General features: G+C 48.1%; 1 protein-coding gene across 17 annotated transcripts in view; it reads right to left on the bottom strand.

Moving 5' to 3' along the window:
- ST3GAL4 (ST3 beta-galactoside alpha-2,3-sialyltransferase 4) overlaps nucleotides 1-23,492 on the bottom strand; it is a 175,216-nt gene that overhangs the window by 4,194 nt on the left and 147,530 nt on the right. For 15 of the 17 annotated variants that reach the window (XR_012657228.1, XM_075073546.1, XM_075073548.1 and 12 more), the window contains 9 exons: nucleotides 21,157-21,235; nucleotides 17,500-17,581; nucleotides 16,357-16,437; nucleotides 16,046-16,143; nucleotides 11,904-11,964; nucleotides 7,725-7,820; nucleotides 4,876-5,065; nucleotides 4,606-4,749; nucleotides 663-806 (listed from right to left, as the gene is read on the bottom strand). Coding sequence is in view for 16 of the 17 variants with exons in the window: in XM_075073546.1 (XP_074929647.1) it covers nucleotides 663-806; nucleotides 4,606-4,749; nucleotides 4,876-5,065; nucleotides 7,725-7,820; nucleotides 11,904-11,964; nucleotides 16,046-16,143; nucleotides 16,357-16,437; nucleotides 17,500-17,581; nucleotides 21,157-21,235 (975 nt within the window). In the remaining variant the exon portion in view is untranslated. The remainder of the gene's footprint in view (nucleotides 1-662; nucleotides 807-4,605; nucleotides 4,750-4,875; nucleotides 5,066-7,724; nucleotides 7,821-11,903; nucleotides 11,965-16,045; nucleotides 16,144-16,356; nucleotides 16,438-17,499; nucleotides 17,582-21,156; nucleotides 21,236-23,492) is intronic. The other 2 variants (XM_032772017.2, XM_075073553.1) reach the window with 2 other exon arrangements.

The raw sequence follows: 23,492 nt of genomic DNA, 5'->3' as shown, positions 1-23,492 counted from the left end.
CCTAAGAGGTCCAGTTGGACCTAGATCCCGGTGTGCAATGCACTGTACAGACAGAATGAAAAGATGGTCCTTGTCCCAAGGATATGGCAAACTAAGCGTTCGGCTGTCTGTACAGGGCCCAACGCATGGGGCCCTGATCCTTGCTTGCTGTTCCTAGACACTAGCATAATACAGATAGCGCTACTACCTAGAGTATTTCCTAGGTATCCCCTGTACTTACTCTGGGAAATACTCCAAATGCCAAGGGAATGGAAGAGTTTTTATGGATCATCACTCTCATATGCACCACTGCTCTCTAGCGGATGGAATGCATCAACGCTATTCATGGGTATCACCAAAGGCAGTGGCCACAGCATGTGGAGGGGCGGTATAACCTCTAGTTCTATTACATACCGAATCCAGACAGCTTAGCGCGAGGTGACCAGACAGCAAGTGTGAAAAATCGGGACAGGGGGTGAGGGGTAATAGGAGCCTATATAAGAAAAAGACCCAAAAATCGGGACTGTCCCTATAAAATCGGGACATCTGGTCACCTTGCTAATACGTTAATAACACAATTCCCGCTGGTGACGTTTGTAAAGCCCAGAGATTCGCACGGGAAAGGTGCTGTGTAACAGCACAACATGATCACCACTAGAGGGGAAAGAGCGCACGTCACTTACGGCCATTGATTTTAGTGTGATTTGCTCGTAGTAGTGTATAGTCTGTTTCTTATTGGCAGAATTGGGGTATCCAAAGCCTGCGATATGTACCAGGTCACAGAAGTGCAATGCCAAGGTGATGGCTAATAATCCCGTCGTTGGCTTCTAGAGGGAGAGAGATGAAAGGGCTCAGGGTGATTTAAAAAAACAACAACATACATGCTGGGTTCAGTTCAGAGTGGTTTTCTCCCCCCTTCTCTCTTTGGGGACAGGTCCTGTGTATAACACAGAGGCTTGGCATGTGTGATCATCAGAGCTGTGCGAACACTGGGTATAGCGAACACCAATGACCATGGTGCCTTGTGATACATGGACACAGTTCGTCACATATGTGTGACTTAGAATGAAGGTTCCCCACTTATGAAGGGCAGCTGCTAGCTATAGGGCTGCTACCATTACGAAGCAGGACTCTCGGTCCTGCGTATATCACCACCTGCCTTATGGGGTATAAAACATCTAGACTAGACAAGGGAGAGAATATTGGGTCATGAACTCCAAGACACACATAGATTTTCCAAGTTGATCCTTGAAAAATCTCCAGATGGGGAGAGTCCCTATGACTGTGTGCCAGGTCATTAGGATCTGCCATAGATCAAGGCACTGAGAATGGATAGTTTAAGGAAGGCTTTATTGCCCGTGACTGCAATGCATGAGTATCCAAACAGCACTGCTTAAACTCCTGTCCCAGCATGCACTGGGCTCAGTGTGAATCTGGGACAAATTCTCTTCTTTGGTTGATCCAAAGCCCCAGTAAGGAACCTGGAGGGATGATCCCTGGGACATTATACCTTCCCCTCCCAAAGTAGCACATGCTGGACACAATGTTGAGGACAACGAAGACTCCGCATGAAAATCCATTTATGGGAACAAGGAGAAAGTTATACAAACAGTTTCTCTGGATGTGGCAACACTGCAGTCAAGTGCACACCTTCCTTCAAACAGCCAGCTGCTCTGGAAGGAACTTCCACCCAGCTAAGCTGGAACGAGCCATGCTGAGCTGGTCTCAGCTGGAAATGATCTTCCCCTAGCCAAGCTGGTCTGGGAATCTCTCTTTGCAGATCTTTTAGTGAGTTACTTCTACCCTAACCTATAACATTTCCATGCTTGGGACATTTCTCTCTGCTTGACGTGGCTGGGAGGATGTGAGCCTTGATAGAAAGAGACCAGAGAACAGAAGAACAACTTATTGCCTCTTCAGCCAACTTCTATTCCCTTCCAGGGAGAGGAAGCTATTCCTCTCTGGCCATGGCAGCCCCCCATCCCCGAATGACGCTGTTCCATTTGGACATCTGCTCGCTCCGATCCCCCACGTTGCTAGATTTAGAGTCACTGTGGCTCTGCACAGGTTTACTCACTCCTCAGTTATATGCTGTTCCATCCTTAGAATTCAACAACATCAACATGAGGTCAGTGTATGCCAAAGATTTGCTCCTAGGACGCAGCTATTTTGAAAAGGACATGGGGGCTGTGGGGGATAATCACTGAACACGAGCTCCCCATGTGATGCTGTGGCCCAAAGGCCTAATGCGATCTTTGGATATATAAACAGAGGGATATTGAATAGGAGGGCTTCTATTACCTCTTTGTTTGGCACTGGTGCGACCGCTACTGGAATACTGGGTCCAGTTCTGGTGTCCACCGTTCAAGAAGGATGCTGATAAATTGGAGAGGGATCAGAGAAGAGCCACGAGAAGGATTAAAGGATTAGAAAACCTGCCTTATAGTGATAGAGCCAAGCAGCTCAAATGATCTCGTTTAGCAAAGATAAAGTTAAAAGGTGACTCGAGCACAGTCTTTTTAACTACCTAGATGGTAAACAGAAATTTGATAATAGCAGGCTCTCCGCTCTAGCAGACAAAGGTCTCCAGTGGCTGAAAGCTGAAGTTAGACAAATGAAGGCTAGAAATAAGGCAGAGATTTTTAACACTAAAGGTAATTAAGCATCGGAACAACTGTTGGGGAGTCTCCATCATGGTAAATTTTTAAATCAAGACTGGATGTTTTTCTAGAAAATATGCTGTAGTTCAAACAGGAAGGAATTTAGGGCAGATCTCTGGCCTGGCCTATGCAGGTGGTCAGCCTGGATGATCATAGTGGACTCTTCTAGCCTTACAGTCTATGAAGCTATAACATTATTTGTGAAACAGTGACTGGCTCTGGGACATTTAAACCTCTGCACCTCAGTTTCTCGAGCTATAAACGAGGACCCTACCACATCTCTTGCAGGTCTGTGGGGGCATTCACTAGTCAACCATTCCCAAGTGCTTTGAAGATGCAAAGTGCTACGGTGTTACAGCACTACTACAGAAAAGGATGAGAAGAAAATTCCACTCTGAACTCTGCAGACCTTCGTAACTTCCACCAAACGTTATGGGTTTGTCTGATTTCTCACAAGTAACGGATAACAAGGAAAATCTGTTCAGCTATTTCTTGAGTTATAGATGCACACACAAAAGGCCATCCATAGCTTTAAGACAACAAAAGAAATCGGATAACTCAAAACCAGCTTTATGTGCACACACCAACCCACCCACACACACCTTTATAATTTGACTGCACTGGCCAAACAAACAATAGAAGGATTCAGTGCAGAAAGATCTTCATCTCTGAGCAGAAGCCGCTTGCTAGCTTCTCCCTCCAGAAGAGCAGCTTTTCTGGTTTAGCCTTGAGCCACAATCACTTCCCAGCAGTGGCCAATTTTCCCCCCAACAAAGCAGTGTGAATATAATCTCAAGGATGCAGGGAAATAGAGGTGAGCTGGTGGCCAGTGTTAGGATAGAGATATTCAGGCCTGTCTGCAAAGGCCTATACTTTAAGACTTTAGGTGTATTCTTATCACTTAGCTAGTTATAGAGGTATAAAAGAAAGAATCAAAAATCACTGTCTATGTAGTGGTCTTCTCTTACTATGACAGCCTGAGGCCTGGTTCTTTAGCAGCCATAAACTGGGAAATGTATGGTCCTCACATTCTAAACTAGTCATATTGAAATAAGGCAATCTGGGACTGTTAGGAAGGCGATTCCATCTATCACCTCCAGAGAAAGAGAAGAGCCTAGAAGATGGAAAAGGAAACTTAGTTTGATCCCATCCTGTCTGGCAAGAACTCCCTTATCAATACACACAGCTGGAGAACCCTTATGTCTGTATAGATGTAGTTGTGAAATCCTTACTTCTGTATTGTTTTGTATGTTTATTTGCATGGTCTCTGTCTGGTTCTATGATTGTTTCTGTCTGCTGTATAATTAATTTTGCTAGGTGTAAACTAATTAAGGTGGTGGGATATAATTGGTTAGCTAATCACGTTACAATATGTTAGGATTGGTTAGGTAAATTTTAGTAGAATGATCGGTTAAGGTATAGCTGAAAATATTACTATATAAATTAGGGGCAAACAGGAGGTAAGTTGGGATTCGAAAAATAAGGAAAAGGAACTTGAATTTAAGCTTGCTGGAAGTTCACCCCAATAAACATTGAATTGTTTGCACCTTCGGACTTCGTGTATCGTTGCTCTCTATTCATGCGAGAAGGACCAGGGAAGGGTGAGAGTGAAGGAATAAGCTCTCTAACAGCCAGCAGCATCTCCCCACACCCGGGAAGCCCCGTACTGTGGGAGGATGGATCACCTAGCATTTTATCTACAAAGCACCATTAAGAATCACCCAAGTGGCCTTCACCTTGATCTCCTCCTACTTGGAAAAGGGAAGTAATTTTCCAAACCGTGTAGAGCAGCCCAGGGCTGGGTCAATAAGTCGATGGTGCACGAAGGGGAAAAGGGTGGACACTGTGCAGTGGAATGGCACCATGCCCCCTTAGCGAGTTCCAGTTGGGACTGCCCTGTGATTTAGATCTGGGGCACCATGAGTCTGTCTCGCTCTCTCTGCCCCCAACACACCGGCTCCCTTACCTGTTTAATCTTCCGCGGTTGCTTCATGGAAAGATTAAGCAATTTAGCAGCAGTAATTTCCATAAAGTAAGGGTTCAGAATCCGCACTTGCTCGGGATTGGCATCCCAGATTAAAGGGGGCTGCTTCCAGAACCCCTTGCGAATCTGGAAAAGGACAACAGGAAAGTCAGGGGCTGTTCTTTCCCCACTAGGGCTGCACCAGGCTTGCATCCAGCGGCGAGAGCAAAACAAGGCAAAGAGAGGCCAGCCATAGCCCCCCGCAGCACTTACTCGCTTCTTGTCATTGAGGATCATCTCCAGCCATTGGAAATCCATGGGTTTAAATGGCACCAGTACCAGCAGAGTATCCGGGTTGTTTTCCCGTCTGGGGTCAAAGTGCGCGGACTCTGGGTAAAACAGGCGCATGGTGGTTTTGGAGCCCACGTCCGCCTCGTACCCATGAACCGGCGCGTTGTTCAGCCTGAGGGGAAGGAGAGCAAGATGAGGCAGGGGATATTGCATATGGGTTCCAATTTCCCCATGACCTGTGCCATTAGCATCTCACTTCCCGTCCCCAGCGGAGACCCTTTCGTGGATTCGAGCCACCTGCTCGCCACACTTTGACGTGATAGATGTTAGGTTAGGGGACGTGGGGACAGGATCCTTTGGGAATGAACTCCCCGGGGAAGTAAGGCCCATCCCACTCTGGGTGCCAGGTGCATTGCTTTGACCTGCCTTCTCTAACAAACCCCGAGCAATGTGAGAGTACGTTTCCACAAAACCATCCAAACCAAACCCCTCCCCTGCACACACACACACACACACACACCTCTCCCTCGGACAGGATGAGACACCAAACACAGGACAAATGTTAGTCACATCACTTAATGCATAACTGCAAGGCAGGGTGGATAAAAATCAATTTAAAAAATCGGATTTTTTTAAATTTAAATCGGAGTTTTTTGATGAAATGCTTTTTGAGGAAAAAACCTATCTAAAGATAATTTTAATTAAGACACGTTATAGCTCAAACCTTTCTCATCATGGAACAGGGATTATAAATTCTAATTCTATAGTATGAGACAATATATTCATGTAACGTTTAAGAAAAGTTTTGTAAATGAGTTCCAATAGTTCATGGATTAGGGACCCAATTTTATGGGGTTTCAAGAGCTTCTGTATAGATTATTTAAGTTAATCTTTCTATCTACCCAATGGGACTCCGTGGTCAGTCTAGAAGATACCATCAGAGATGCTTAGTTTTGCAGTTCTCAAACTGTGGGTTTGTCTCTCCAGAGGTAACATGCTTGTTAACAGCAAAAATGTTTTTAAATAAATAATATATAGAGGTGAGAAATAACAGACCTCAACCCTATTGTCCCTCTGTTACCTCTCTCTAAAAGTGCAAAGTTCAATGAATAGAAGATCGTTGGGGGCAGAATAGATCTGGACAAGGAGAAGAAGTCTGGAGATAAACATGAGAAGCGAGGGACATGTGCTTTTTTGTTAAAATATTATATGTTTGCTATTGAAGTAAAAATCCAGAATACATAACGTTGTTGTTTTAGTTAAATAAACCAATTTAAATGTCTGTCCGGTGATGTTCTCCTTCTAATACAGCATGGCAAGAAAATCCTCCAAATATTAATGATTAACCTGTTGAATTGGAAATAGTTCACCTCCCAATGACTTCATAAATATCTACTTCAATTACCTCTGGCAAATGAAATCACCAAACAATCATTCATTTTCTGATATAGCTGCAAAATTAATCTGAAAAGTTTTCAAAAGAAATCACTTTAAAAATGTATAGTGTGTACCTTCTAAAAATGAAACCTACATCTATCTCTGAGTTGTGAAGAATATGTATTAAGGTTATAACAGGGGTTCTCAAACTGGGGGTCAGGAACCCTGAGGGGGTCACGAGGGTATTACACAGAGGGGTCAAGCGCTGTCAGTCTCCACCCCAAACCCCACTTTGCCTCCAGCATTTATAAGGGTGTTAAATATAATAAAAAGTGTTTTTAATTTATAAGGGGGGGTAGCACTCAGAGGCTTCCTATGTAAAAGGGGTCACCAGCACAAAAGTTTGAGAACTACTGGGTTATAACAACCAAGAATGCACTTTTATGTAGAAAACCATGATTAACTCGAGTCTTCCTGACTATTTGAATTAAATCAAATCCACCCTACTGCAAGGTGCTCACACACTACAGTGACGAGAGTGGCAGAAAGGCCTGAATAGGCTAGAATTTCCAGGTAGGACTAACCTGGATCTCCCACATCCCTTGTGTAAATCTGTGCATTTCCATTCAAATCAGAGCTGAGGAACTGGCCTAAGGAGTCTGAGCACTTGCTTCTCGCTGGTGCTGGCAATTCCAGCTCCAGGAAAGCCCAAAGCATCCCCACTACGTGGGCTGCCCCAGGGACCCGACTGTCTCAAAGGCACCCCTGCTATGTCAGCGCTTCCGGGCTGCATGTCATGGAGCCAGGACCATGCGGGCTCTCTGGACTTCCAAGCTCTCTGCTGTGGTGCCAAGAACCTGGCACTCTTGAAAGCCCTGACTCTAACTTGAGCTTGGCTCCTAGATCCACAGCCTGGAGTCTGGAAATCCTGGGGTCTCTCAGGGTCACTGCCATCAAGCTGATAGCCTGGAGCTCCTGGAACAGGCTTCCCCATATGAGCTGTCCAGGGACCCCAGATTTCCAGACTCTGCAGCTCAAAGGGTAGCCCCAGGGCCAGGGACCCCAGAGCTCTCAGACTCCCGGGCCACATTTCCATGTTTCTGAGACAAATTTTTGTTTGAGATTTCCCATTAACCAGCAATTGTGTCTTGGCCAGCTCTCATCCGTGCTAGCCCTGCTCCGTGGCTCTGCCTCCTTTCATGCACGCCAAAGCTAAGTCAAAGGAAAACAGAAAGATACGAGGCTCACATGCTGCATCAATTCTGGTTTCTCAACACGAAAAGAATGCATTCCGTTTTCCTCCATCCCATTAACGTAGCATGGATCCCAGAGCGTTTATCTCAGCCAGTCCCCAGGTATCTGTGAACATACTCCGCTGTGTCTAAACTGATGTGATGGGTCCTTGGGGGGAGGAAGACTAACCCTCACTGTACTGAATCGCCATAGTGCCTTACCTGATCACCACATCATATTTGTTGATTGCTTCCCCCATGGAGCTGTTTCGGAGTCGGTGTCCATTCCCCACCACTGCACATCTTCGGCACTTCATGCTGCAAAAGAAAACAATCTCAACCAAATGAACTCACGATCCTTTTCGTCTCTGGGGGATTGTCTCCCCCTTTACGTTCAACGGTTTAGTTCATTATACATTTTTAGAAGCAACAAAAACAGTCTTGACTCCTTGGCGCCCTCTAGGGTTGAGCTTCCTGCTGCCCCGGGGGGTGAAGTTTTGCACGTAATGGCTTTGCGATGCAAGAGGTCAGACAAGATGGTAATGGACCCTTCTGCCTTGAGATCTATGAATCCAAAAGCACTGCATTTTTATCAGTGGATTCCAGGGGAAATGCAGGTGTGAATTCCCATTGCTGCTCTCCTAGTCAGTAGGGTCATTTGTCTGATGTAGACAGTTGTCCCCTCCCACCGACTAGGAACCAAACTGAAATCACAAACCCAATTCACACAGACCCCTGAATAGCAATGGGGCCCCAGTCACTACCAACACAGCTAGATTCCAACTGGAGACCCAGAGACAAGAGATACCCTTTATCAGCACATTAGAATGCAAACAACACATGTTAACACCCAAATAAGGTGGCAAGTGCATACAATAAGCCCCCTGCTCAGTGGACAGCAGAGATTGAATTTGAGACCTTCATCACTAAAAGCAAGAGCTCCTCTAAATTGGAACAGAAGTAGACTCTTATCCTTAGGTGAACTACACTCTTAGCATGGGTTACATATTGTTCAGCAGGAAATGCACTGGGCTGGGATTCAGGAGATCTGGATTCTGTTCCCTGCTGTGGCACTGACTCCGTGTGTGACCCTGGGTAAGTCTCCTTCTCTCTGTGCCCCAGTTTTCTCATGTGTGAGCTCGGGATGCCACCCCAGCAGCACAGGGAGGTTGTGAGGTTCAAAGAAGGTCTCGAGCCCATCGGACGGGTGATACTACAGAAGTGCAGAGGCAGCATCCTTCCGCAGGCCCCAGGCACCATTCCGACAGTAACAGCTGAGGTCAGCAGGTGAAAACAAAGTGCCCAGCTGTCTGATGAAGAAGAGAAATCTGCTGGTGCCAGAAGCTGGGGTGGAATGGAGCATCTATGTGATAAGCCAGCCCTGCAATTGGACCACAGTCAGAAAGAGCTCTAGGCAACTGGAAGCTGCTTCACCCAGTCAACCCAATTCTTCCACCAGTTCAAGCCACTTCAGAGAGAGGACTCCGTGGCAGAAGCTTGTCTGGGCCTATAGATAGTGCACTGAAATGCAAGCAAACACAGGGGCTGAGCCTGTCAGCACACTGCACCTCCCCTAGCAAACCACAAACAGCCCTGTATTGCGCAAACAGCCTCACACTCAGCTCGCCAGGGAGGTGGCTGCTGCTGCTCTGAAGCCAACAGTGTGGCCTAGCGACTCGAACGCCCCACTGGGTCGCAGGGATCCTTGGTCCTATTCCCAGCTCAGCTGCCGGGTGACCTTGGGCAAGTCATGTCTCTCTGTGCCTCAGTTTCCCTGTCTGCACAATGATGCTAATGACACTGACCTCCTTTGTAGAGCTCATAGAGATCTATGGAAGAGACGAGCCAGGCGTTACTGTTTTATTGTATCAGGGACAGGCCTTTAACTGGCCCAGTGACAGCCTCTGCAGCATGTTCCATAAGCCCTGGCTTGATCCCAGGTTTGTTTTTTCCTTCTGTCCTAGTGACAGCAGCCTCTGCCCTACAGCCCAGCTGCTGGAGACAACAGCCACACAAGGAAGGGCCTGGTTACACTGTTCAGCTCTGCATGGGAGTTTTGTTGGGTCTCCTGAGATCTGGTTCTCGTTCCTGATTCTAGGTGGCTGGGTCAGTGGATCCTGTTCCTTTGCTCTGCTACAACAGTGCCTCAAATCTGCTGGGGTTGTAAGAGAGGGGTGGGTCACTCGCCCTGTATTTCTGACCCATGCCTCACATGGTCCGTGCTTGACTAGCTCAGACAAGCAGACAGACCAGAGTGAGAGAGAGCCAGTCCTCGGCTGTCAGACGGAATCATGGGCACAGCAAACTGACACTGCAGCTCATTATCCGCCTGCCAAAAATCAACAGCTCGTTTTGCCGTACATCCCCAGAGAGAGTCCAGCAATTTACATCATTTTAGTGCAAACAAACAGCCAGGCCGCTGGCTGGGGCTGCAGCACCATGACATCATGTCCTGGAGCACGTCTGTCAACACCGCAAGTCTACCAGGGGCTGGGAAATCCAATCCTGCCACTGGCTGCAGGGAGGCAGCACACTGGGGTGGGGGGGTGGGGGGTTCGCATCCAACCAACTCCCTTGTGCACATCATAAATATGCCCATCAGCCTGGCATGCAGTTTGGCAACCTCGGCTCACAAGGGGCTCAAGGATTAGAACAGCAGGAAGGCTGCAGGGCAGGACTGAGGGGCATCAGCAGAGACCCACGGACTGGCAAGACAGGGGGGCTGAGCCACATGGAGAAACTTGCCAGTGCTAGGCTTGAGTCTGTTCACCCCTCCCTCTCTCTCCTCTTACAGTTTACAAGGGGAAAGGAAGCAGCAGGAGAGTTGGCATCTGTGGGACAATGCCAGGGAGGGGAGGGGAGGAGAGATGGGGCAGGGCTACAGATGGGGGAGGAATTTGGGCAAAGCCCCACGTACACACCAAGGGAAGAAGAATGGGGCAGTTCGGGGATGATAGTGATCAAGAGGGCACTGGGCCACCCAACAGGGCGGAGTGGGGTTTGACGATGCACTCCCAACACACACAGAAGGCCAGGGTCTCTAACAGTCAAACACTCCAGCATATGCATTCACGCACCAGAGGTGGTTGTGAAAGGGCACAGCTCAGGGCAAGGGCAGCTCTTCAGGTGGGCAGGGCAGGCTACGCAGGAGATGGAAAACTCAGACTTCAAACCCCCCACCAGGGGTTAAATGAAGCCTGGCGTTGGGAAGTGGCAACACCCGTTCCACGTGCTGGTGGTCCACCAGATTGACAGCAAGACGGTGGGGAGACTGGAGGCACATGCTTAATTCAAGTGTGGAGATGCCCTCTCACTGCAGTGTAAGTCAGGGACACCGACTGATACGCTGAGTCTCTAGTGCAAGGAAACTAAGTCTATGCAAGCAGTTCCTTCCTTTTGGCAAGTTCCCAAAGGGCGGTAGTAGATGTTGGTTCTAAGGAGAGGTGAGAGCGACCTGTATGCTTCTCTGCTAGGAACTAAGGGTGGGAGGACATCTCAGCCCTAGGGCAGGAGTTCACCCACCTGGCTGCTGGATTTTCAGGCAGCCAGCACCTGAGCTGTCCTCCAGAGGGTTGGGGACTGGCGGTCAATTTAGGATGAATGACAAGAACCTGATGACGATGGAAGGGGGAGAGAGGGTGGTAGGACAGAGACTCCCAGAAAAGAGGAGGAAGAGATGGATTGTACCCAAGAAAATGGTAAACATGTGGGCCTTCTCATTGTCTCAGACAGATACAGTTGGTGGATGTTTGCATAATAACCCTACCCCAGCTGATGGGGAAGAAGACTCCATTGTCTCTTTGTCTTGATCCAGAGCCTGGCCAGATGATTTATCAACATCCACGAGGGGACCAAGAAGGAGAACGAGACACACATAGGCCAATATAAATGGACTTCAGCCTCCTTGGCATTCAGGCCAAGAGCTTCCTGTGTTCACTCGGAGAGGGGGGCTCTGCTGGGTTCAAATCCAATTTTGGGTTCCTCAAAACCTTTGCTAGGGATGTTCTCATCCAGTATGGGTACAGGCTGGCAGCGACTGAATGTCTCCAAATGCCACCTGAACTCCAGTGACCTACATGAAGCGACTGTGAAAACTCAAGGCCCGAGGCAAATCCCATGACTCACAGACAGCTCTAACAGGCTCAGCAGAGAAGTCAAGGGCCGGATGGGCTGTGGGGCCTGAACCCGTCACAGGGGCACACTGGTATTAGACAACACATGGGGGGCAGAGGGTTCTAGCCCTGCCACTGTGCCATGTGCCTGACTGGCAGATAGATGGACTTGAGTCTCCAGAGCTCTCAGTACAGCCCCTTCCACAGCTCTGTGACGAGCATTCGCCTGACAACGGCAGCACATGCAATCAGATGCGCTGGGAGGAAACGTTATATGCACTGAAATTACCTTTGGATGCTTTCAGGCACTGAGTAGCTGGTGATCGCTAACACCCGGAGAAGAATGTCCTCTGCAAAGGAATGCAAGGGGGCAGTTAGTGAGGTCAGTCCTCCCCAGAAGCCATGAGATCCCCAGGTTGGGCACAAGACCCCAGGCTACCCCCATGCACCACATGGACACCAGAGAGGGAATTCTTCTCTTGAAGGGCTGTTTCCCTGGGATCATCCCTTTCCCACCATCAAAGGCTCCACCCCCATCCTCCCTCTGGACAAAGGCAATTGGGCCTGGTCAACTTCCATACCCAGTCCCCTCTGCCATGTGCTGACTGGCCGGGCTGGGGAGGACAGGCAGAGAGAGGGGTCAGTGCAAGTAGCAAAGATGCTCTGACCTCTGCCCAGGTCTTTCCCAGCGGACGGACCCTGCAGCACACCCATGCTGGAGCGTCCTCCTAGAGGCTGCGGCAGCCACGCGAGACAGAGAACGAGCCGTGTTGCAGGAAGGAAAGCGTGTAGCAACTTCACAAGAACGGTTCAGTGCCTCTGGGGCTGGCGGAGGACACAGAGGTGGCTACGTATTTATTGATCAGACAACGGTTGGAATAAACATGCACTTAGGTGCCTCAAAGCAGGAGCACTGAGCAAGACTGGGTAGAGCCTTCCTCAGCAGCTGTCCTGCTAACCTGTCCTCTCTGTGTCAGCACTCTCCAGCCACAGGGCTGCTCTCAGATGGACTCTGTGCAGAACCCTGCTTCCTTGGGCGCCCTTGTCTGTCTGCATCCACCTGTTGTTTCTTGTCTTAGACATAGATTGTAAGTGTTTTGGGGCAGTTCGCACAGTACCCGGCAGAACCGGGTGTTGGGCTATGACTGGGGCTCCTAAGTGCTACAGATAAATAATGACAGTAACAACAGATGACTCTCGCGCTCTCCAGAGGAGCCTGCATCTGCACCAGCAGATCTCCTACCCACTATTAACACATAGCACTGCCCAGAACTTCCTCCAGCACCTATACACCTCCCAGCTGCAATGGGGTTCACCATACACGTCAACTCCCATGGGGCGGGCAGGCAAGGAGAAGTTGGGAGCGACCGGCCTCCATCTGCCAGTGAACATGAAGTCTCACACATCTCCACCATTGGACCTCTCCCTGCCATCCACACCCCCGAAGTGAACTGCTCCTGCCAGGATTGAGGACTTGGGCAGACGTTCAGGAGAGCTGGCAGGTTCTCAAGGGGACAATATTGAATGAACAATTGCAAACTATGCCAGCGTGAAGGAAAGACAGGAAGAATGGGAAGAGATCAATATGGCTCCATCAGGAGCCCTCTGATGACCTGAAAATCAGAAAAGAATCCTACAAAAAGGGGGAACACGACCGAATTGCTAAGGAAGAGTGCAAAAGAACTGCACAGGCATGTAGGGACAAAATCAGAAAAGCTAAGGCACAAAACGAGTATCACCTCACCAGAGACATGAAGGTAATAAGAAGAGGTTCTTCAAATACATTAGGAGCAAGAGATAGACAGCGGCGAGCATAGGTCCTCTGCTTGGCGGGGAAGGAGAGCTAATAACTGATGACATGAAGAAGGCTGAGATGTTGAATGCCCATTTTGCTTCAGTCTTCACTAAAAAGGTTAATGGTGACTAGACACTCAAAACAATTAATATTCACAAGAGGGAAGGAACGCAAGCCAAAACAGGGAAAGAACAAGTTAAGGACTATTTCGATAAGTTAGATGTAGCCAAGGCAGCAAGGCCTGATGAAATTTGTCCTAGATACTTAAGCAATGAGCTGTAGCAATCTTGGAACCATTAATAATTATCTTCAAGAATCCACAGAGGATGAGTGAGTCCCAGAAGCTGGAGAAGGATAAACATAGTTCCTATTTTTAAACAGGGGAACCAGGAGAACATGGGAAACTACAGACCGGACAGACTAACTTCAATATCTGAAAAATACTGGAACAAACGATTAAACAATCAATTTGTAAGCACCTAGAGGATAATAAGGAATAGCTAGCATGGACTGGTCAAGAACAAATCATGCCAAACCAACCTGATTTCCTTCTTTGAAAGAGTTTCTGGCCTAATGAATGGGGGAAGCAGTAGATGTGATAGATCTTAACTTTAGTAAGGCTTTTGACACAGTCCCACCTGACATTCTCATAAGCAAACTAGGGAAATGTGATCTAGATGAAATTACTATAAGGTGGGTGCACAACTGGTTGAAAGACCGTACTCAGAGAGTTGTTATCAATGGTTCACTGTCCAACTGGGAAGGTATATCTAGCAGGGTCCCGCAGGGGTCAGTCCTGGGTCTGGTATCATTTTTTTATTTACTTTGCTAATGGAGTAAAGAGTATGCTTATAAAATTTTCAGACGACACCAAGCTGGGAGGGGTTGCAAGCACTTTGAAGAACAGGATTAGAATTCAAAACCACCCTGACAAATTGGAAAACTGGTCTAAATTCAACAGGATGAAATTCAGTGCAGACAAGTGCAAAGTACTTCACTTGGGAAGGAAAAATCAAATGCACAACTACAACAATGGGCAATAACTGGCTAGGTGGTCGGACTGCTGAAAAGAATCTGGGGGCTATAGTGGATCACAAACTGAATATGTCAACAATGTGATGCAGTTGCAAAAAAGGCTAATAGCATTCTGGGGTGTGTTAACAGAAATGTTGTACGTAAGGCACGGAAGGTAACTGTCTCACTCTAGTCGGCACTGGTGACGCCTCAGCTGCAATACTGTGTCCAAACCCGTGCACCACGCCAGGAGTGAAGTGGACAAACTGGAGAGAGTCCAGAGGAGAACAACAAGTATGATTAAAGGTTTGACTGATGAGGAAAAGCTAAAAATCTGGGCATGATTTAGAGGGGACCCGATAACAGAATTCAACTATGTTAACAGCTGACGCTGTTAAGAGGACGGTGATCAATTGTCCTACCTTCAGCGGACATGGAAAAAGTAGTAATGGGCTTAATCTGCCGCGAGAGAGATTTAAGTTAGATCATAGGAAAATCTTTCGAACTCTAAGGCCAGTTAGGCTCTGGGATAGACATCCAAAGAAGGTTGTGGAATCCTTACCATTGAATGTTTTTAAAACCAGGCTCGACAAACCCCTGTCAGGGATGGTGGTTCTGTCACAACACAGGGAGCTGGACTGGATGAACTCTCGAGGTCCCTTCCAGCCCCGTGTTTCTGTGATCCTATCTGTCCCTGCTGGAGGAGAGCCCACCAGCTGCCAAAAGCTAGGAAGAGGGGGAGGGGGATGACTGCCGCCATCTCCCAGCAGCAGGAGTGAGGGGATAAAAGACACCGGAGTGTTTTAGAGTCATAGAATATTAGGGTTGGGAGGGACCTCAGGAGGTCATCTACTCCAACCCCCTGCTCAAAGCAGGACCAATCCCCAGATTTTTACCCCAGTTCCGCAAATGGCCCCCTCAAGGATTGAGCTCACAACCCTGGATTTAGCAGGCCAACACTCAAATAACTGAGCTATCCCTCCCCCCTGTGGCTTGTGCTCAGAGAGGAGCCCACTGAACACAGGAACCAGTAGGGTATACACAACCAATAGCAATCACTATTACTTCAGCGTTGCCAGACATTGCTGTGTTACGAACAACATTAAGGCTCCAATAGCTTGAGACAGGCATCTTTTTACTGTTTTTAATCTAGACAAAATAGTCTTTATTTTCCTTTTTTTAAAAAGAGACGCCATCATCCAGTTAGGGATAAGAAATAGTATCATGTGACTCTGACAACCAATCACGCATCATGGGCAACAAGTTGTTGCTAACCATTTGTGAACGCCCGACTGGCTGAAAGTTTTTCCTCACAACCTGGTCAAGCAACCACAAACACCTTCATCTGTCTGTGGGTAATTCCCTAACTGAAAACAGGGGTCAGCTGACAAGAAGTTATTCGCAACATGCCCACGGAAGGGCCATGCAAACCATAAGCAAGTCCAGGGCAGAGCCAAGAGGCCATAGGAGACAGCAGATCAAGCCACATCGGTTAGATTGCAAGTAAGAAATAGAAAAAGCAGGTGCGACGGAGAATCTATTTCCTTTATTGTGTGCCATGCTGCAATTAACCAAACCCCAGGGATTGGTGCTGCAGAGCAGAGAAAGCAGGGTTGTCTTACCGCTTCCTTTAGTCCCATATGGCAGCTCATATGGCGACCGGTTCTTCACCCAAAAGTAATCGTTTAGGTGTAAAAACATTGGATGATCCCGTGTGTAACTGCAAGGAACACAGAGCCCGATTAGCCAGAGGGACATGCAAACCTGAACTGAACTGACATCTTCAACTGACTTCACCATCTATTCTCTGCCCTTTCCCTCACCCCCAGAGCCCGCAGTACCAATCCTCCCCCAGCTCTCACATGTCACCCGTCCCCTAGGAGCAAAGAGCAGCCCTGCAAAGGCCCAGCTCCTGCTTGGGACAGTTACTCACTTTCCTATGAGCAGCGTGACTTTCTTTCCCATCTCTCCTCGGGGACACGTCATTCGGACATCTTGCACGGGGAAAGAAAAACTGTAAGGCAAACAGCAGAGATGGTGATTCCCCCAGCCTGGGCCCCCCTTGCATGACGAGACGTCCTTTCCATGTCTGGCGAGCAGGCTCAAGTCCAAGTGAGAGCAGAGCATGTCACTGCCAGAGAGTAACTGAGGGCTTGGGTCCCATGTCATCTCCAGGCCATAAGCCACTAGCAGAGCTTATTGCAGGTCATCCTAGTGACAAGTTGCCAGAGGAGTTATGGCAGAGCCTGAGGGAATCTCAAAGTCACTGACTGCTATATGCTCAAATATTAGGCTCTTAAGCCCACCCTAGAGAGAGAGCAGCATGCAGAGAGACCAGAGACGTCACTCATGTCTTCAGCTCTAGGCACAAGCACCAAAGAAAACTGCCTAACATCTTTTTTCGACTGCTTATCCTCCGCACTTCTCCTTTAACTCTTCAGATGCGTCGTCAAGTAGAGAAAAAGGTGCATTCTTATATCCTGTGAACTAACGACATCATCTAACTCGGCCTGCTAACACGCATTTAAAACTACAAACAGCCTTCTCTGGGATTTTACTTCATGTAAGTTACCAACTATTAGCTAAGACGGTAAGAATGCATCTCTTAGTGAAGACAAGGCTTAGATGCTCACTCACCATGACCTACAGTCCAGATTTTGCAAGATCATCCCAAATTCACCTTGGACAAGCACTGAGCTGTCCCCCCAAAATCATGATAGGCTTGGGCGGGGGAACCTCCAATGCATTGTTCTGCAATGTTATGACAACAAGACGGCACTTACTGGCATTGTTCACCTGCTGTGCGGCTGCATTATAATCATGTTTATCCTGTAGGATGAACTGAGGAGGTGAATCTCACCAGCTGATCCAGACTAGACTGGCCTCCCTCTTATCTGGCCAGAAGCAGTGTTATTTAGCTACCCCCACCTCCAGCTCCACACGGTTCCTGAGATCGAGAGCGTGTCCCTTCCACGCACTATGTCTTAGTCTCTGAGCGGGGCAGCCCAAAACCATCAGGAAAGGGCAAAAGAGAAAAGGGACTTGCCCCACTAAAACTTTAAAAAAAGACACTCACAGATGTATGTACCTTTCTTCGCGGGATATATAGTACCAGGCCATCACCAGAAAGAACGCCAGCCCTAAGATCACCTTCCATCCTATGAGAGACAGAGAACATGCTATAATGCTAGGACCATGGAGCTGTGACCGCACAACATGCAGCCCTCCCATCAGCTCAATACATGGACCTTGGTTTACAACCTCTTAGCTGGATCTCAATTCACAGGCGAAGCCCTGTGTCAAAGCCAATTTGAATTCATTTTCTGAACAAGGTTTCATGGGGCAGTTTGTCAAATGCTTTAGTGGTGTGCAGATCAGTTCTCCTCCTTCCCTCCCACCCCTGGTGTCTATGGTATAACGCCAATTCCAAAGTAAACCATTGGAACGTACAGGGCCAGATTCACGCCAGTCCCAACTAACTCTTCCCAAAAATTAATATGTGAAGAAAATGCAGACGCATTTCAAAGGAAGAGGAGATGCAATTTCTGGATCAAATTCTCTCCTTCGCTGACTTCGGTGGAGTTTTGCCCATTTACACTAGCAGGGAATTTGGCCCTCTGGCAGTGGTTTCTCATTAACCCTGCTTTTTCTAGAGAAGCAGCTGTTCCATTTTCTTGCTGTGCCTGTATGAGAATGCAACTGACTCTTTCTTTCATTTCGTAGATTATTTTTAAGGGCAGATGGGACCGTTATGATCCTCCTCTTGCAGAACACAGGCCAGAAATTTCTCTCCCTCATTATTGCATCAAGCCCAGTTCTAGTGGTTGAGCTAGCACAGGATTTTAGAAAAAGATATCCAATCTTTGTTTAAAGACTTCGGTATTATGGCAAACCCACCACAACCCTAGATAAGTTGCTCCAGTGGTTAATTGCTTTCCACTTAAAAGTTTGCATCTAATTTCTAGCCTGGATTTATCTCGCTTCAGCTCACAGCCCACAACAGATCTTGTTATGTCTGCTAGATTAAAGAGCTCTCTATAAGCAGAATTTTTCTCCCCACAATGGGGAATTGCCTGAGGTGATGTTACTGGGATTTGAACTTTTGGTTCCAATTGGTCTGGCCAACCAGCAGCTCAGCCCACCAGCTCAGCACCTCCCTCCTTCTGCTGGCACCGTTAAACGTCTAAGGAGCTTGCCCTTCTGCAGGGAGCAGTTGCCATTGTGTGATGCACGGTTCATGCAGCACGTTACAGAGGGTGGCACATGCTGCGCCCTCTCTCTCCCTTTAGTTTCTTTTTGTTTTGAGGTTTCTCAAACTAGAATAAAAGTCACTCAGGCTCAAAGTGCTTGTTCACTGGGTGTGTGGAAAAGCAAAATTTATAATGGCAAAGACCAATGCATATTCAATCACTCGGGGAAAAATAAATAAAGTTTGACAAGTCTGTATTTCAGCGCAAGATGCAGTAATACAGAAACCAACGTGTCTGCTCCATCAGTGACTGATGGGAGACTGAAGGTCCACTCCTGCAATTTAGGAGACTGAACTCCTCCATGATTTGAGGTCAACCCGTACCTAGAATATGGGTCAAACATATGGAACTGTTATTAAGAACATCAGCGCTTACGTTAAAGAAAACTGTTACAATTCATCAGGCTACTGAGTTAATTTCAATGCAAATTACTCTGACTGGGTGACTGGTTGTCAGACCAGAGACCAGACTTGGGTTGGTGCAATAGGAGAAGAAAAAGAAGCCAAATGCACAGAAAACAGCGAAAGGGGAACAGCAGCACGGAGCCCAGAGTTTGCAGTGGCACATGATGCAGAAGGAAAAGTCTGCCCAAGCAACATCCAGCATGAGAAACATACTAGAGAGGTGTGTATAACACAAGAAGGTGACAGAGAGGAAGCTGTGCTCATTGGTATAATGATGAAGTGCAGAGACCATTAGCACTCATCAGCAGGGAGTCCCAAAAATGGCACACCTGACCAGGAAAGGCTGGGGACAGGAGCACGCCACTGGGTTATGAAAGATAAAGCAGCTGATGAAGTGTAGCTATTTGAGTCACGAGCACCGGTCCCACACAGCACTGAAGTCCTGAAGGACACCACTGAATAACCTCAGCCAAGGAAATTTGCATCTGTGATAAATTTATCATTTCTGTGGAACAGACACTTCCTGCTCAGCAGCTCTTGCTCAAATGTAGTGAATCAGAGCCATCTGCCAAGCCTCTTAGCTGGCCCAAACTCTCATATCCGGGTGCGGCTAGTGATATGTCCATCACAGGCTGGGCTGTTTAATCTAGCTTTATTGGTCTTTACAACCAGACTAGACTTGATCTGCCTGCCCTGCTTAGCCTTTGCGTTCACTCATCCAGAGTCACCTAACCAAATCACAAGCTGATCCCGGCCGATGCACCTTGCCCCAGCCTGCCACAAGCCCTTCCCTGGCTCAGCGTCCCCTGCCTGCCACTGGCCAGCCACAACAATCTCCTTACATCTCGTCCCGCTGCCCCAGTAGCAGCTGGTGTCCACCTAAGATGGAAGGATTCACAGTATTCCCCCATCACCTTCCACCCGCCCCACTTACTACCTGTTTATATTTGCCCATCACTATAACATGTACGTACCAAGTACAGGGAGTAGAAGCTCCAGCAGGGACCTCTGGGAACTACATCCTAGTCCAGTCTCATATGGGCTGTAGATTCACAGGGGGGTGTTTTCTGATTTCCCCTTCTCCAACTCTCAACCCCCACCCCCACCCATACACACATATTAGCCCAGCCTAAGGAGGAGGGAGGTGGGAAAAGACAGCCAGACCAGATACAGTGACAACTATACATATCATGAGAACATAAGAACGGCCATAATGGGTCAGACCAAAGGTCCATCTAGCCCGGTGTCCTGTCTTCCAATAATAGCCAATGCCAGGTGCCCCAGAGGGAATTAACAGAACAGATAATCATCAAGTGATCCATCCTCTGTCATCCAGTCCCTGCATCTGCCAGTCAGAGGTTTAGGGACACTCAGAGCATGTGGCTACATCCCTGACTATGCTAGATAATAGCCATTGATGGAGCTATCCTCATTCTCCCACCACCCTCCTGGAGAAGACAAAAAGCTCCCTTCATCCTTCTGACTCTCTCTTTGCGCCCCCTCATCATAGCGTGCACTACCCTCCACACACTGGCTGATCCTTCAGAGCCACCGTGAAGGACAGAATGAGATCACGTCCCTGAGCCCACTGGGAAGGTGATGAGTCATCCTTGAACTAGAGCCTGGTTCAACGGTCACTCCTGTGCTAGGCTCCAGCCAATCCAGGAGCCGGTCTGGTGACTCTCAGGCCAGGTATATAAACTGCTTGGGAAACAGAGCTGCTCCGTTTGCCCAGCTCACTTCATGGCTTGGAACTCTCTCCTGTTCAACAGTGGGGACAGACTCCACAGGCCTCAGCCTGCTCCAGCCCTGCTCTGGCTCCAGCCTGGTTCCCAGACCTACTCCTGCCTTGCTCCAATCCTGCTCTTGACTCCTGATTCTGGCTCTGATCCTTGGCTCCGACCATTGGGCCAAGCCATCCTTACCTTGGTTTCTGACACCCACCTTGTCCCTTCCCCAGTTTGGGGGTCCCCATGGCACTACCGGTCTGTATTAGTTTTAAACACCGCTTTGTACATGAATCATCAGTGACCCTGCAAACCCGCCTCAGGGAAAAAACACAAAGTGACAAGGACTTACGGAACTTGTTGATCATTTTTATCAGCAGGTGAGGCACCACCCAGGGGCTATTGCTCTCATTGCGGCCACTGCTGGTCACCTAGAGTGGGAAGAGGAAGATGGTTTGAGTCGTACCTGCCAGGCAGAATATCTGGTCACCCTACACACATCCCTTCCCCTCCACACTGCCTGGCACTGGAAGTCCTGCCTACAGGTATTCAGCGCCACAGAAGCACCTCCATTAGTGTGGCCCATGTGACAGTGATGCTAGCAGTTAAGATTATATGTTAGCGATCACACACACACACACACACACGGGCAGATGCTGATCATATATATCATTTGGTCACACACTCAGGGATTCAGAAATGTCTCCATGAATTAGGAGCATAAGTCACTGTTGCAAATAAGACTTTGGAAGATTTCTACGCAGAGAGATTACAGGTAGATGTTTAAATTATACATGCCCTCAGTCAGGACCGGCGCTAGGAGTTTGAGCGCCCTAGGCGCACGGCCATTTCGCCGCCCCGCGCACTGGTCCCCCAGCTCCGCAGTCCTGCCTGCGGACGGTCAGCTGCTCCCGCAGCTCCAGTGGAGCTGCCGCAGTCGTGCCTGTGGGAGGTCTACCGCAGCCGCGCGAGCAGCCGACCGTCCGCAGGCAGCTCCACCAGACTGCGGCAGCTCCACCGGAGCAGCGAACCAGTGGACCCTCCGCAGGCACCACTGCGGCAGCTCCACCGGAGCTGCCTGCCGCCCCCTCCGGCAAAATGCCGCCCTCTAATAATGCTGGCGCCCTAGGCGATTGCCTCAGCCACCTAAATGCAAGCGCCAGCACTGCCCTCAGTAAGAAAAAAATCAAAACCATTGAAATTTGTTTGAAAAAATATGTTTTGTTCCATATGAACAAAATGTATTATGTTACAGAACCAAGATTTCAGCTGTCTTACATATGAGCTTACGTTTCCAGGTACAGATCACAAACGTTATATGCCATGCAATGCTGTAGGTCAACTGTTAAGCACTTTCACAGTACTAAAAAAACCTAACTATACATATGCGCTTCTAATCCATATTCACATAGCATTATATTTATGCAGTTGCGTATTATTCCACAGAGTACTGCAGATAAAGACGAATAACTGTACTTCACTTCCCATGGAATCCCTGATGCATAGTACAATTAAACATAGATTATTAGGTTCTGAGTTAAAAACATGAAGAGTCATAAGTTCAGGCTGCACAGAGAAAGTTTTCCCCATTCAAGAGTTCTATCCATGTTATCATCAAAATAAACTAGAAGCAAATACTTTTCCTTGTCCTAACTTTGCAAGATGGCGTATGTATAGTGATAAGCCACCTTCATTTTCAATTCACATTTTTTAAAAATAATTCTGCACGCGCCCACAGTGACCACCCAGACTGACAGCCGCTGGGTCTGCACCATGCACCAGATGTGCTTTGCAGCTCCTGAACCAAGTAGACAGCTGCAATGCTGACACATCACCAAGAAGCCAAGCAGATCAGGCAGGTATTAAAGCAGTACACATCATGTCAGATGCCACTACTCAGAAAGAACCAGATTTCTTTGATCCAGCCATCTACTTGGAAGGAAGCTTGCTGGTGCTGTGTGTTTGCTAAAGACTTCTGCACTCACAGTCGTCTGAGCTCCCAAATACGTCTGCTCCAGAAGCTGCCCTGTGACGCATCAGGTGACTGCACCAGAGTGGAAGATCTCGGGAAAGGTTTGAAACCACCTTCCTGATTATCTCTTTGTGGTTAATTAAAGAAATATAATGCGCAGGCCTTCCCCACCCATCTACAGCATGTTTACTTCTTTCAGAGCAGGTGTCTGCAAGCTGAGTGATTTTCAACAGCTCAGTCACTTGGTTTATTACTTGGGATCCTGAACGATTCCATAATTAAGTCATGTTTCCTTGAAATCTTTAGGCTGCCGCAGATCTCTGCGGAGGCAGACACCCCTCTGGAGAAGCAAGGAAGGGTGCCAGCAAACCGGGCCAGGACAGTCTTCCAAAATGACCCTGGCTTCACGCATTCATCTTGCTGCTCTTTAGTCATTGGCCAGACAAACCTCAGAGCGTTCTCACGTTCCTAAGCAGTCTAAAACTCTTCCAGGGCACTGGGAGCCAGTGGTTAAACTTTCACCACTCCCTGACCACTCTATGGTCAATGTTTACTTTGCCACACAATCCTCATTTCACTCCCCTCCCCACCCTCAGTGGTCAGCATCTTGGCCAGCGAAAGTCAAAAAAAAACAATCTAAAACCACCTTTATTCCAGGGGGGCAGTAGGAGAGACACAGCTCATTAAGAGCAATTCCCTTCCTGAGTTGCTGGGAT

This window comes from Chelonoidis abingdonii, chromosome 18 (assembly GCF_003597395.2).
Source record: "Chelonoidis abingdonii isolate Lonesome George chromosome 18, CheloAbing_2.0, whole genome shotgun sequence".
NCBI lineage: Eukaryota > Metazoa > Chordata > Testudines > Testudinidae > Chelonoidis > Chelonoidis abingdonii.
Note: the sequence above shows the minus strand (reverse complement) of the source record. Positions and strands in the feature narration are given on the sequence as shown.